General features: G+C 37.1%; 1 protein-coding gene across 1 annotated transcript in view; it reads right to left on the reverse strand.

The window, feature by feature from the left end:
- The window catches only part of ndor1 (NADPH dependent diflavin oxidoreductase 1), a 28633-nt gene that overhangs the window by 2434 nt on the left and 10896 nt on the right, over window positions 1-15303 (reverse strand). The window contains exons 5-13 of the mRNA XM_046838750.1: window positions 12153-12251; window positions 7340-7441; window positions 5682-5885; window positions 5108-5235; window positions 4614-4831; window positions 3420-3527; window positions 2337-2451; window positions 247-393; window positions 6-124 (exon numbers count right to left, since the gene is read on the reverse strand). Coding sequence (XP_046694706.1) covers window positions 6-124; window positions 247-393; window positions 2337-2451; window positions 3420-3527; window positions 4614-4831; window positions 5108-5235; window positions 5682-5885; window positions 7340-7441; window positions 12153-12251 — 1240 coding nt within the window. The remainder of the gene's footprint in view (window positions 1-5; window positions 125-246; window positions 394-2336; window positions 2452-3419; window positions 3528-4613; window positions 4832-5107; window positions 5236-5681; window positions 5886-7339; window positions 7442-12152; window positions 12252-15303) is intronic.

Raw genomic sequence — 15303 nt, forward strand, 5'->3', positions numbered from 1 at the left:
CTCACCTGGTCTCTGGAGAAGGCTGTAAATAGGGTCATGTGACCTGCCTGGATCTTCTGTTCCCATTCATCTCTGCAGTAGAAGTCTTTGGACTCAGAGCGGCAGCCAAAGAAGAGAATGTTTGCTGAGACAAAAAGAAAATACAGACAAAAAATGTATAGTTATAGTTTACTATTATTATAGTATACCTAAATACAAGTGATCAAACAGAAAATGTTTGGAAATTTTAGAGGACTCAACACTAACCTGTTTTTCCCTTAGCCACTCTCTCCTGTATGGCAGCTCTGAATGGAGCAACTCCTGTGCCAGGTCCTACCATTATCACAGGGCTGTTATGGTCTTGAGGGAACTTCAGGCTACCCTTCTTCACCCATAATGGCACATAAACGTCACCTAAATGACAAACAAGAAATAATGTCTGAGAACAGAATTTTACACAGTCTGCAATCTGTAATATAATACAGTTTAAAAATCTGATTTAATTACCAAGTAGAGTTTTAGCTGTGAAAAACTAAAACAATCCTCCTATTAAATTCTATTTTTCATCACTAATGCATGTTGAAAAAAGAAAACGTATCTATCATATGCAATAGGTATTATGCAGTCATGGAAAAGGACACACTTTGAATTTATGGTTTTACATATCAATACATAAAATAATTTGGTCGTTATCAGTTCTGAGAATTAGTTACATACAACCTCAGATGAACAACACAACACACACAGTTATTTATTTTAGAAAAATACCTACAATGTAGAAGCCATGTGTGAAAAATAAGAACACCTTATGATTCAACAGCTTATAATGCTACCTTTAGCAATAACCTGAAGTAAATGTTTTCTATATGACTATATCAGTCTCCTACATCATCGTAGAGAAATTTACCCCATTCTTATTTACAATTTCGCTTCTGTTCATTGAGGTTTTTGGTCATTTGTTTATGTACAGCTCTCTTAAAGTCCCACCACAGCATTGCAATCAGCTTTAGGGCTAGACCTTTACTGGGACCTGTTGATCTATTCTTCAATCAGATTTAAATGTAAATTAATTTAAATTTTATATGTAAATTAATATCTTATAACCCAGTTATCTCTGAAAAGCTGCTTTGGGACGATGTCCAATGTTAAAAGCGCTATACAAATAAAACTGAATAGAACGTAATTGTCCTCCTTTCCACAGTGGAAATGTAGCAACATGTTTAGCAAAAAATAAATTCATTGTTCCAGAAATCTTTTTTTCAGATTTAAGTTTGCAATCCTAAAATGTGCTGTCATGTTAAAAACATGTCCAAAAAAAATCATTGACTACTTTTAGGACTTATGTAAAAATGTAACGTGATCCCAGTCAAACAAATGAGGAAAACAATTATACTTGCCAACTTATTTATTAAGAAAAATAATATCTGTGATAGCAAACATATATGAATTTTCACAAAACAGGCGGAAACCAAGCTTAAATTTCTTTCATTTGTCTAACTGTGAATTTGTGGAGTCCAGATTCTTTAGGGATTATTTTGTAGCCTTTTCCAGCTTGAAGAGCAACAACGATTTGTTTTCTGAGGTCCTCAACAATCTCCTTTGTTTAAATAAAACAGGCACCTACTGACAACTTCTTATACTAGAGGTTTACAAATTTTGCAACTAAATGATATGAAATACTTTTCTCAGTAAAAGAATGAACAAGTATAATAATTTTGTCTCATTTATTTGATTGGGCTCGCTTTGTCTAATTTTAGGACTTTAGGAAAAATCTGATTATGTTTTGAGTCATTGTGAGAAAATGCTTAACAATTCAATTTTCAAGATTCAGAAAAAAATTTTTAGGGGAAAAAAAATAGTCAGCAGTAGACAACAGATAGAATTTGCTACAAAAGCCACATCATCAGGCTAAAGGCTGATGATTAATAAATATTTTAATTAATATTCTTTGGACTTTCTGCTCACCAACATCATTTATCAAAGTATAACTGCAGAGAATGAACTAAAAGTTACAATAAACAATGTATGATATCTTAATTCCTGACTTTTTAATAGAAAAATGAAAAGAAATAAGTATTATTGTCAGCATATTGAAACATGTGACAATGCATATAATTGTTTGAGTAATTGTAATATTTCTCCTCTCCTAAACAGAGAGAAAAATGGCATAATTGGACACCAACATTATGAAACCAATTTATAATTTCAAAATATAACCAAGTATATTTAAAAAAAAGAAAAGAAAAAAAAAAAGACCAGTTTAGCATTCACGACAATAAATGAAGTCAGTCTGCCTCGTTGAGTAAAAACTTGCGAGTTATGTGTGATTTCCTTATACATTGGGAAGTGGTTCCTACCATGAGAGGAGTCCAGAGATGCCAGCCAGGAAGAGCAAAGGCCTTTACGTGGCTTGTGTAGTCTGGTTTTATACTTTACCACTGCCACCAAAATCTGGATTCGATTAGGATGTGCCTGGAGAATATAGAATAACTTCCTGAGTTTGAAAAACATACTTTGTTTCTTTACTTTACAAACAACTTCCTGCACATAGACAGGATGTCTATATTTACATTGTATATACTGAGCTTTTAATCACTTATACGTCTGTATCAATCTTTATTCTAATGGGCTCGTATTCATCAGAAAAACTTAGTGTTAAAAGCAGAACATCTCCCATATTTGAAACTGGACAGGTTTTGTTTCTCTTATATTGAAATATTCAGGCACACACATTCATCTGAGACCTTGGCACTTCAGTTGGGTTAGAGATAAAAGCTTCGGGACAGTGTTTATTAGAGTGCTACTTATACTAATGACACTCATTGTCTTCTGATTTTTTCCCTTTGCCATATGCTGCCTGTAAGCAGCCTTCTACCCTGTATAAACACTGACAGATCCTGTATCCCATATTTCCTTTTCCAGTCTGGTTCTACTCAAGTAATTTTTTTCTCATGTAATCTCAGGGACTTTTACCTTGTTACTGTTGCCTCTGGCTTGCCAATTACAGATATTCTCTAATTCTATATCTGGATTTCTGAGAAGCTTGTGGCAATATTGCCTAAACATGCAATAAAAAAATTAGAAGTAAAATAATGGTTTGCAATAGCAGTGTATGCAGAACTGTTTTAATTGTCTTATTCAAGAGCAGACTGACAATGTATTTGTTTACTGAATCAGAATCAGGTTTATTGGCCAAGTGTGTTGACACACACACAAGGAATCTGGTTCCAGCTGTTAGTGACTCTCAAAGTACAGACATAAATAACTCTATACATTCAGCTTGGACTATACAAGCCAAAACAAGACAAAAAATAGACTATACATGACAATACAGACAATAGAGACAATTTGAAGAATGAAGAGAAAAAAAAAAAAAAATCATATCACAGCTTATTTGAACTAAATTTGTCTAAATGAACGGTTTAGAAACAGGACATTACCAGGAGAGAGGATGCTATGGAGAATGAACGTGGCTGGATTTCAGGAAATAAATCTAGCAGATAGTTGACATTCAGCTCAGATGTTGTATGAGGAAAGTCTGCCAGGACCTAAGAGGACAAAGATCATTTAGAATATATTAATGTTGATCAATCAGTGCTTTACATTTACTGCCAAAACTTTACTAATATATACAGTGTTTAAAAACCCTTAGAAAATGTGAGCAGGTTTCCATACAGTTTTGACAGTTTGTCTTTACTGGGTGGACTGTGTGTGTTTTTACTGTGCTTCAACAGCAGACATGTTTAATACAGGTCAACAACCCCATAATTTCAAAGTATTATGAATGAACAGCTTTTTAAACTTGGTTCCACCTGTATATCCATGGGCTATAGTGAGCTTTATTTTATTAAATCATGAACATTTTAACATTTTCAAACTATTTAAAGCAAAACTGGTCAGCTAAATTATTATTATTATTATTATTATTATTATTATTATTTTTACATTTTGAGCTTTATTGCAAATGTAAACAAATTTGGTTGAACATTTGTTGGTTGATAAATTGAGTCATCTGTAGACAATTTATTAAGTATTGTACATCAATATATTTATTATAGATCAATTTTCTTCTTAGCAGCAAACTAATTTATATCCTGTTGGATATCTTTTCCCAACAATCATAAAAAAAATTCCAGGTTCCATGCAAATTGTTTTATACCCACACCTCCTGCCATCCTGAATATCTAATTAGATTATATTACTGCTAGCAAACTAGCTATAAATGATCACAGAGAAAGATAAGCAGGATTTCAAGTTGTATGATCACCATATTGTCACTCAAGTTGTCACCATTACTAAATTATTAGTATTTACTAAATGACACTTGGTAAGTTCAGGAAGTCTTGACCAGCAGACTCTGATGTGAAAAATCACAATCTTCTAAATTTGCTCATAACAGAATTAAGACAAAGAGGATATTTAGCATTGTGTAAAATATTTTACACATTTACAACAGGTTTAAATTTACATAACCTTCTATAAAATAACTTATTTGTAAATGACATAACAGCCATTGCTTTAAAGAGTCATTGTAGTAACAAATTTGTTCCAAATACTAATGTGTTTAATCAGAATTCTTAAAACCATGTTTATGAGTCTGCCAAACATTAAACCTCTACGAGTGAGCCTTTTACCTCCAGAGCTGTACGCCGGGGTCTGCTGCAGTAATTATGCAGCTCATTTTGACCTTGTGATGAGCTGAACTCTACCAGTTTCTCTCGCTCCAGTTCATTGGTGGCAAATGTGGCGAGCAGCTCAAAAAAAGAGCGTCGTGGCACTGCAGCAATGTCCAAAAACTCCTGTAACAGGAACCTGATGGAGCAAAGCTTAGGGAGTCGCACAGGGACAGTATCTAAAAGACAAAAATAGAGACATTGAGCAGCACATAGTGATACCAACTGCTTATAATTTACACTCTCCAGTGAAAAAGACACAGTGTGAAATTTGGAGAAGACGCACCACATTTTACACACTCATGCATACACGCATATAATGCAACATAATACATTAAATCATGTACAATTACAGTTCTTAGAAACACCTCTGTACCATTTTGACAAAATTTTCCACATACTCTCTCACACACACACACACACACACACACACACACACACACACACACACACACCTGTGTTGTTATCTGTAGGTGTGAGCACAAAGTATTGGTCAGGGTTGAGTCTCAGTAGCTGGCAAAGTTGTTCCACATCTTCTATGGAATTACACGGCCTCATCATCACCACATCACCTGCTCGGTACCTGAAACACACGCACACAGGTTTTTTTTTTCTTGTTTTTTTTTTTAAATACAACTTTGGGGTTTTATCATAAAGGAATCTTTTAGAGCAGGGGTCACCAACCTTTTTGAAACTGAGAGCTACTTTTTGGGTGCCGATTAATGTGAAGGGCTACCAGTTTGAGACACACAGTTTTCAGTTTGATCTGAAATAACAAATTTGCTCAATTTACCTTTTATTATATGTAACTATTAATAATGAATTATATTCATCTATGTGAAGACACTGATCATGTTAATGATTTCTCATAATAAGTATCAACAATATAGGAAACAGCTATTTTTAGAAAAGGCTACTCATATGGCACCACGTTGGTGACCCCTGATTTAGAGCTCAACAATGTAGCTAGATGATGCATATTAACCTTATACAAGGACATTTAATAACCTTATTGCTTTTACTACTCACTGAATGTTTGAGTCTGTGATGTCAAACTCGATATGTCTGACATCCTGGAAATGACCAGGGGCTGTTACTCTGCGATTTGACACCACTCGTGCTGGGAATGGGTGGTCCGAAGAGGGTGGGGCATGGCCTTTAGCTAGAATCGACTTTACAATTGGCTTTGCTGGAGCATCATCCAGGAAGTGGATAACATAACGAGGAGGAAGTCTGCAGGAAACACAGACAAAATGCTAAACTTTCTCCAGTCTTTTTATCTTTCCGTTTCCTTGTATTTTTTTTATTAAACTCTCATCTTACAAAGAATGAGAGAAATTCCTGCTTATAATTATTAAATAGAAATTATTTGTGGTCATTAAAAAATTCACAATCACTTAATTAGTATATTTTACCACAGCTATTAGAAGTTTCTGCATGCAGGAATATGAAGCAGAGCAAAGTACACAAAAGTTACAGTACAGCCATGGCCAAACGTTTTGAGAATGACATTAATTTTCACAAAGTTACTATAGTATGCTAAAGTATTATTCCAAGCATTTAATAAGTGTCAAAGGCTTTTATTGACAATTACATCAAATTTATGCAAAGAGTCAATATTTGCAGTGTTGACCCTTCTTTTTCAAGACCTCTGCAATTCTCCCTGGCATTCACTCAATCATCTTCTGAGCCACATCCTGATTGATGGCAGCCCATACTTGCATAATCAATGCTTGGAATGTGTTCAAATTTGTGTTTTTTTGTTTGTTCACCTGCCTCTTGAGGATTGAGCAATCTAAATGGGATTAAGGTCTGGGTAGTTTCCTGGCCATGGACCCAGCATTTCAATGTTTTGTTCCCCGGGCCACTTAGTTATCACTTTAGCCAGGTGCTCAATAATGCAGGAAAAGTCACTGTTCATCACCAAACTGTTCTTGGATGTTTAAGAGAAGTTGCTCTCAGAGGATGTTTTTGTACCATTCTTTATTTATTAGGCAAAATTGTGAGTGAGCCCACTCCCTTGGCTGAGAAGCAACCCCACATCATCAGAGAAAATTACTTGACCCCAGTCTATAGCAGTCCAATACATAAACTTTTTGCAGAATATCAGTCTGTCCCTGATGTTTTTCTGTAGAGAAGTGGCTTCTTTGCTGCCCCTCTTGACACCAGGCCATTTTCCAAAAGTCTTCACCTCACTGTGCATGCAGATGCACTCACACCTGCGTTCTGCCATTCCTGAGCAAGTTCTGCACTTGTGGTTGTTCAGTGTGCCCTGATCCCACAGCTGAATCTACTTTAGAAGACGGTCCTGGCGCTTCTTGACAATTGAACCTCTCATGAAGTTCTTGATGATCCGATAAATGGTTGATGTCGGTGCAATCTTACTAGCATTAATATCCAAGCCAGTGAATCCTTTTTTGTGCAAAGCAATGATTACACATGTTTACTTGCAGGTAACCATGGTTAATAGAATAACAAAAATCTCTTCCTAACATTCATGTGTACTGTATATGGAAATTGCCATCATAAAAACTGATGCAGCAGCCTTTTTGAAAATTAATATTTGTGTTAATCTCAAAACGTTTGGCCATGGCTGTACAATAATTAAAATACTATAATGCTAAACTGACATCTTTCAGAGAAACATTTCTCACAGAGATTTGCTTTAGAGGATGTTGTAGACTCACAGATCTCCGTCACATAAGGGGCTTAATTCAGTTGGTGGAGGATAAAGTGCCAGAGCCTTTTGCCAGAACAAATTTAACCAGGGATCAATCACCCCATCTGGCCTGCAAAACATAAAATTCACCCATAACTGGTTTTGAGTGCCATCTTTTTATTACATCTTTATATTTCCATTTTGGTTTCATAAAAAAAAACTGTAAATGGAGTACAATTTTTTTAAATTCAGGGCATGTCTCCATACATATATGCATAGCTGGAAAACATGCTCACATGACTTAGATAGGGGTGTGTAATATTGACAAATATATATTATATATTAAAATATATTATTTTTTTTATTTTATTTTATCGATCATGATAATTAGACTGATAATTTTGCTGAGTTTGTTGTTGTGCTGGTACCTTAAGGACTACTGTGGACAGCTGACTCCCAAAATATTTGATATTCTTCATACTGCGTGTGATAGTCAGTTCACAGCAGTGACAGAAATGTTCCAATGAGTTTATTATCTTTATAAAGCCATTAAAAAATGTGCAACATTTTGGCTGTTACCAAGCAAATGAAATCAGTATTTTATAATATTATACTATAATACAAATATAATATAAATTGTATTATATTTGAATAGCTGCTTATAGGAGGAAAAAAAAGTTTGATATTGATTAACAATAGGAAATGTTTATATATATATATATATATATATATACACACACACACACACACACACATACATATACACACACACACACACACACACACACACACACACACACACACACACACACACACACACACACACACAGGTGATCAAAATTAGAAAACAATTTATAAACAACTGAACAATTCTGAAATAATGTCATCTTCACTGCTCAACAGTTGAAAAATATTTGATATTCTTCATACTGCGTGTGATAGTCAGTTCACAGCAGTGACAGAAATGTTCCAATGAGTTTATTATCTTTATAAAGCCATTAAAAAATGTGCAACATTTTGGCTGTTACCAAGCAAATGAAATCAGTATTTTATAATATTATACTATAATACAAATATAATATAAATTGTATTATATTTGAATAGCTGCTTATAGGAGGAAAAAAAAGTTTGATATTGATTAACAATAGGAAATGTTTATATATATATATATATATATATACACACACACACACACACATACATATACACACACACACACACACACACACACACACACACACACACACACACAGGTGATCAAAATTAGAAAACAATTTATAAACAACTGAACAATTCTGAAATAATGTCATCTTCACTGCTCAACAGTTGAAAGAGTTTTTGTCCTGTCTATACCATGCTACCAGAACACCTTTTCCACAAAATAACTAAGGCATTTAAAAAAAAAAAACATTATTTTCCAGAAAACACACTGATCAAAATTAGAGAACACTTTCAGATACTTCCCAGTTATTAGTGTTAATCTGGTACCTGGTGCTAATTTCCTTAATTATCTGTCAACCCCTATTTAACTGGCAGCCTAACTTCCAGTTTTACTGACTCTGCAAGATGGTGGGTAGTTCTAAAGTGACTGAAACCTCCGGCAGCAGGTTGTCCAGATGAAGGCCAAAGAGATGACCCTATCAGCCATAGCAAGAAAATTGGTCGTTCAAAATCTGTGATTTCAAGAATATTGAATCTTTACTACATCACAAACTCATTCAAGTCTGCTAAGGAGGCTGGTCGTCCACGGAAGACAAATACAAGAGAGGACAGGATACTGCGGAGGATCTCAATGGGCAATCGTTTCCACACTGCAGCTGGAATTGCTCACCAGTTCAGAGCTGAACAGGGTAAGGATCTGTCTCGTCATACAGTGTCTCGACGTTTCAGAGCATTTGGACTGAAAGCCCACTCTGCAGTGACCAAACCTCTCATTAGCAGAAAGAATCAAAAGGCTAGACTAAGCTTTGCTGAGGAGCATGTTGTGTGGACAGAGGAGAACTGGTCCAAAGTTCACTTTAGTGATGAAAGCAAGTTTAATTTATTTGGGTCCGATAGGAAACATTATGTTCGGTGACAAACTGGAGAAAGACTGAACCCAAAGTGTGTAAAGAAGTCAGTGAAAAGTGGAGGAGGAAGTGTCATGGTTTGGGGCATGTTTTCTGCAGCAGGAGTTGGGCCTCTTATACAGCTACATGGCAGAGTGAATGCAAATGTTTATCAGAACCTTCTTCAACAACATATGGTTCCTTCCATGCGTTCATCACCCAATCAGCCTGCAGTGTTCATGCAGGACAACGCTCCATGTCACACAGCAAAACAGGTAAAGCAGTTCCTTGAAACTGAAAACACTGAAATAATGACATGGCCTGCCCAAAGTCCTGATCTCAACCCAATAGAGAACCCCTGGAAAATCCTTGGCGACAAAGTTATGGCCAAGAAACCCACTACAGTCACCGAACTGTGGAGGAGACTGGAAGAAGAGTGGACCAAAATCACACCAGAGCAGTGTAAGAGACTAGTGCTGTCCTGTGGCCGCAGATGTGCTGAAGTCATTCAGAGCAGAGGCCTGTACACTTCCTACTAATTGCTGACTGTTGTAACCTTCAGAAAATGTTGTTGTAATCTTTTTTTTTTTCCCATGCTAGTCATTGTTGTTCTCTAATTTTGATCAGTGTGTTTTCTGCAAAATAATGTTTTTTTTTTTAAATGCCTTAGTTATTTTGTGGAAAAGGTGTTCTGGTAGCATGGTATAGACAGGACAAAAACTCCTTCAACTTTTAAGCAGCGAAGATGACATTATTTCAGAATTGTACAATTTATAAACAATTGAACAATTCTGTTGAACAATTCTTCCAATTCTTGAACAATCCTGGCTGTGTGCTTCGGGTCATTGTCATGTTGGAAGACCCAGCCTCGACCCATCTTCAATGCTCTAACTGAGGGAAGGAGGTTGTTCCCCAAAATCTCGCAATACATGGCCCCGGTCATCCTCTCCTTAATACAGTGCAGTCGCCCTGTCACATGTGCAGAAAAACACCCCCAAAGCATGATGCTACCACCCCCATGCTTCACAGTAGGGACGGTGTTCTTGGGATGGTACTCATCATTCTTCTTCCTCCAAACATGTTTAGTGGAATTATTTCCCAAAAGTTCTATTTTGGTCTCATCTGACCACATGACTTTCTCCCATGACTCCTCTGGATCATCCAAATGGTCATTGGCAAACTTAAGACGTGCCTGGACATGTGCTGGTTTAAGCAGGGGAACCTTCCGTGCCATGCATGATTTCAAACCATGACGTCTTGAAGTGTATTACCAACAGTAACCTTGGAAACGGTGGTCCAAGCTCTTTTCAGGTCATTGACCAGCTCCTCCCGTGTAGTTCTGGGCTGATTTCTCACCTTCCTTAGGATCATTGAGACCCCACGAGGTGAGATCTTGCATGGAGCCCCAGTCCGAGGGAGATTGACAGTCATGTTTAGCTTCTTCCATTTTCTAATGATTGCTCCAACAGTGGACCTTTTTTCAACAAGCTGCTTGGCAACTTCCCCATAGCCCTTTTCAGCCTTGTGGAGGTGTACAATTTTGTCTCTAGTGTCTTTGGGCAGCTCTTTGGTCTTGGCCATATTAGTAGTTGGATTCTTACTGATTGTATTGGGTGGACAGGTGTCTTTATGCAGCTAACGACCTCAAACAGATGCATCTAATTTAGGATAATAAATGTAGTGGAGGTGGACATTTTAAAGGCAGACTAACAGGTCTTTGAGGGTCAGAATTCTAGCTGATAGACAGGTGTTCAAATACTTATTTGCAGCTGTATCATACAAATAAATAGTTTAAAATCATATATTTTTTTAGATTATGTCTCTCACAGTGGACATGCACCTACGATGACAATTTCAGACCCCTCCATGATTTCTAATTGGGAGAACTTGCAAAATAGCTCAAATACTTATTTTACTCACTGCATGTATAATTATATATATATATATATATATATATATATATATATATATATATATATATATATACACACACACACACACACACACTTTCTGCCCCCTCTCTTGAATTTTCTGATCATCAGGTAATGTATGCATGCACTATGTTGGTGTATTTAGTTTGGATTTTGCAATATACTTGATAATGTGAAATCACACAATTGTTGTTAAAACAACAATTAAGATATTATCTCAGACAATATATATCGTACACACCTAGTAGGAAATAAAAAGTTTTTGCATTCCATTGTACATTTTAACCAGTGGCTGGTGTCATAATGGTCCTAAAGATGCCTAAAATTTTTTTTTACAAGTGTGCATAGTCACTGCTGACATAAATATATGATTTGTTGGCCCATTACAGACAAATCACTCAGTCTTACTCTGAAAATTTGTTGACAAGTGGATGTTGGTAAAGAATAATTAGAATAACAATTCAGGTGGTGACTAGCCCTTAATGATAATGATGATGATGATAATAATAATAATAATAATAATAATAATAATAATAATAGCAAATACGGCATGATTAATGATAAAAATGAATGATCATTTATTACTGAAAGCTGCATCAAAACTAATGATTACAAAGACATTATATACATTAATCACTGCTAGCTGTAAGTAAAGAGCAGTCTTGATGCACAATTACAGCAGGACATGGTTCTTCATTTAAATTAACTCAGGCCTCCTACTTGATGTAAAATTAGGTGCCTATGTCCCATCTACCAGAATTACCAATAAAAAAAAAACACACAATCTTTACACTTAATATATGAGCAATCAGGCATCAACAATGCACAGATTTCTGTGTAGTGTTTGCTAACCCTTTCTCACCCAAGATCATGCTGATCGTCCGCCAAGCCAACAGGAAGTAGTGCATTAGCACCCAGCTGCAGCAGACGCTTATAGAGCTTCTTAGCCACAAAGTTGAACCTAAAATGCACCGGAATCAGAATTAGTTTTTATAGAAAAACAATCCCAAAGTAGGCAAATTTATTATTTTTCTAATCCTAACTGTTCAAACATTTTCTGTTCAAACTGGTTCATAATGAATTGTCTATAATATATCTATAATATATCTATCCATCCATCCATCCATCCATCCATCCATCCATCTCTCTCTCATTATATACAGGGAGTGCAGAATTATTAGGCAAGTTGTATTTTTGAGGATTAATTTTATTTGAGGATTTAATTTGAACAACAACCATGTTCTCAATGAACACAAAAAACTCATTAATATCAAAGCTGAATATTTTTGGAAGTAGTTTTTAGTTTTAGCTATTTTAGGGGGATATCTGTGTGTGCAGGTGACTATTACTGTGCATAATTATTAGGCAACTTAACAAAAAACAAATTTATACCCATTTCAATTATTTATTTTTACCAGTGAAACCAATATAACATCTCAACATTCACAAATATACATTTCTGACATTCAAAAACCAAACAAAAACAAATCAGTGACCAATATAGCCACCTTTCTTTGCAAGGACACTCAAAAGCCTGCCATCCATGGATTCTGTCAGTGTTTTGATCTGTTCACCATCAACATTGCGTGCAGCAGCAACCACAGCCTCCCAGACACTGTTCAGAGAGGTGTACTGTTTTCCTCCTTGTAAATCGCACATTTGATGATGGACCACAGGTTCTCAATGGGGTTCAGATCAGGTGAACAAGGAGGCCATATCATTAGATTTTCTTCTTTTATACCCTTTCTTGCCAGCCATGCTGTGGAGTACTTGGACGTGTGTGATGGAGCATTGTCCTGCATGAAAATCATGTTTTTCTTGAAGGATGCAGACTTCTTCCTGTACCACTGCTTGAAGAAGGTGTCTTCCAGAAACTGGCAGTAGGACTGGGAGTTCAGCTTGACTCCATCCTCAACCCGAAAAGGCCCCACAAGCTCATCTTTGATGATACCAGCCCAAACCAGTACTCCACCTCCACCTTGCTGGCGTCTGAGTCGGACTGGAGCTCTCTGCCCTTTACCAATCCAGCCACGGGCCCATCCATCTGGCCCATCAAGACTCACTCTCATTTCATCAGTCCATAAAACCTTAGAAAAATCAGTCTTGAGATATTTCTTGGCCCAGTCTTGACGTTTCAGCTTGTGTGTCTTGTTCAGTGGTGGTCGACTTTCTGCCTTTCTTACCTTGGCCATGTCTCTGAGTATTGCACACCTTGTGCTTTTGGGCACTCAGTGATGTTGCAGCTCTGAAATATGGCCAAACTGGTGGCAAGTGGCATCTTGGCAGCTGCACGCTTGACTTTTCTCAGTTCACGGGCAGTTATTTTGCGCCTTGGTTTTTCCACACGCTTCTTGCGACCCTGTCGACTATTTTGAATGAAACGCTTGATTGTTCGATGATCACGCTTCAGAAGCTTGGCTATTTTAAGACTGCTGCATCCCTCTGCAATATATCTCACTATTTTTGACTTTTCTGAGCCTGTCAAGTCCTTCTTTTGACCCATTTTGCCAAAGGAAAGGAAGTTGCCTAATAATTATGCACACCTGATATAGGGTGTTGATGTCATTAGACCACACCCCTTCTCATTACAGAGATGCACATCACCTAATATGCTTAATTGGTAGTAGGCTTTCCAGCCTATACAGCTTGGAGTAAGACAACATGCATAACGAGGATGATGTGGTCAAAATACTCATTTGCCTAATAATTCTGCACTCCCTGTATACAGTGGAACCCACTTATCTCGGCCTCGGTTAACTCGACAACCCTATTAAGTCGATGTTTTTTAAGTGGTACCGCCAAATTCTCGCTTTGTCTAAGCATTTTTTAATCGGTTATGTCGACTTTTTTATGTCGCCGAACCCTAATATCTCGAGCATAAGGGGGGAAAAAGTTGCCATTTAACGTCGGTTATCTCGATCGGCACTGTGCAGCCGCAGAAGAACTCGCGAAAGTGGCGGAAAAATCAAGCCTTACAGATGCTACAGGTGTTGTAATGTATACTGGTGAATCTCTGCTGTTAGTTAGTGCACATATGCCTTTTGTTGTTAAATGTTATGTGATGAACGGGAGGCGAAAGCCGCGCTTGGTAGTAGCGCGGCGCGGAACGTGGAATGACCAGCAAAAGCATAGAATGAACACTGGCAGGATCGGGGGGAATCCGCGATGCGCTTTGGGAAGAAAATCGCAGCCGTTGAGAGAGTGCCGGTGGGAAGGCACGTACCGGGATACACGTGAGCGATAACAACGACCACCGTGAACCAACATATACCAACAATAACGGACAGTGAGAGTGTGGAAGTTTAAATAGGAGCTGGTGATGATGTTAAACGAGCACCATATGTACGCGATTGAAGCCGGGAGCTTCAGAGAAAGCGGCCGAGAAAGCACCTGACACGCCGAAGGGGGCGCTGAAGGGGGTGTGGCAGGTGGATTCCTGACAGTAACAAACATGTATGTAAATTTTTATAGCATGCCTTCATCAAACAAATCGCGGCAACGCTGTTGTGTAAAAAAAACCTCCAAAAACACGCGCATGCACATTCTCATTTATTAACGCACATCATTTCAAGCACGTTAATATACTGCCGCCATATTGATTTTCGTTTATCTCGATCATCGGTTACCTCGATGCTTTTTGGCGACCCCCTAGGACATCGACATAACCGGGTTCAACTGTGTGTATATATATATATATATATATATATATATATATATATATATATATATATATATACACACACACACACACACACACACACACACACACACACACATACATACATACAGACACATACACACACACACACACACACACCGTATTTTTCGGACTATAAGCCGCTACTTTTTTCCCACGCTTTGAACCTCACGCTTAAACAACGAAGCGGTGGATTTTTCTTGGGTTTTTCCCGGTTTAACAAACTTTAAGCCAAAAAACTGAGCCCCATAACATAAGACCAATTCAATTTCCGAACGGAAACGAAAAAAAAAAAACCACTTCACCTGTGTTCTGA

Source organism: Silurus meridionalis, chromosome 25 (genome assembly GCF_014805685.1).
Source record: "Silurus meridionalis isolate SWU-2019-XX chromosome 25, ASM1480568v1, whole genome shotgun sequence".
In the NCBI taxonomy this organism is placed as follows: domain Eukaryota; kingdom Metazoa; phylum Chordata; class Actinopteri; order Siluriformes; family Siluridae; genus Silurus; species Silurus meridionalis.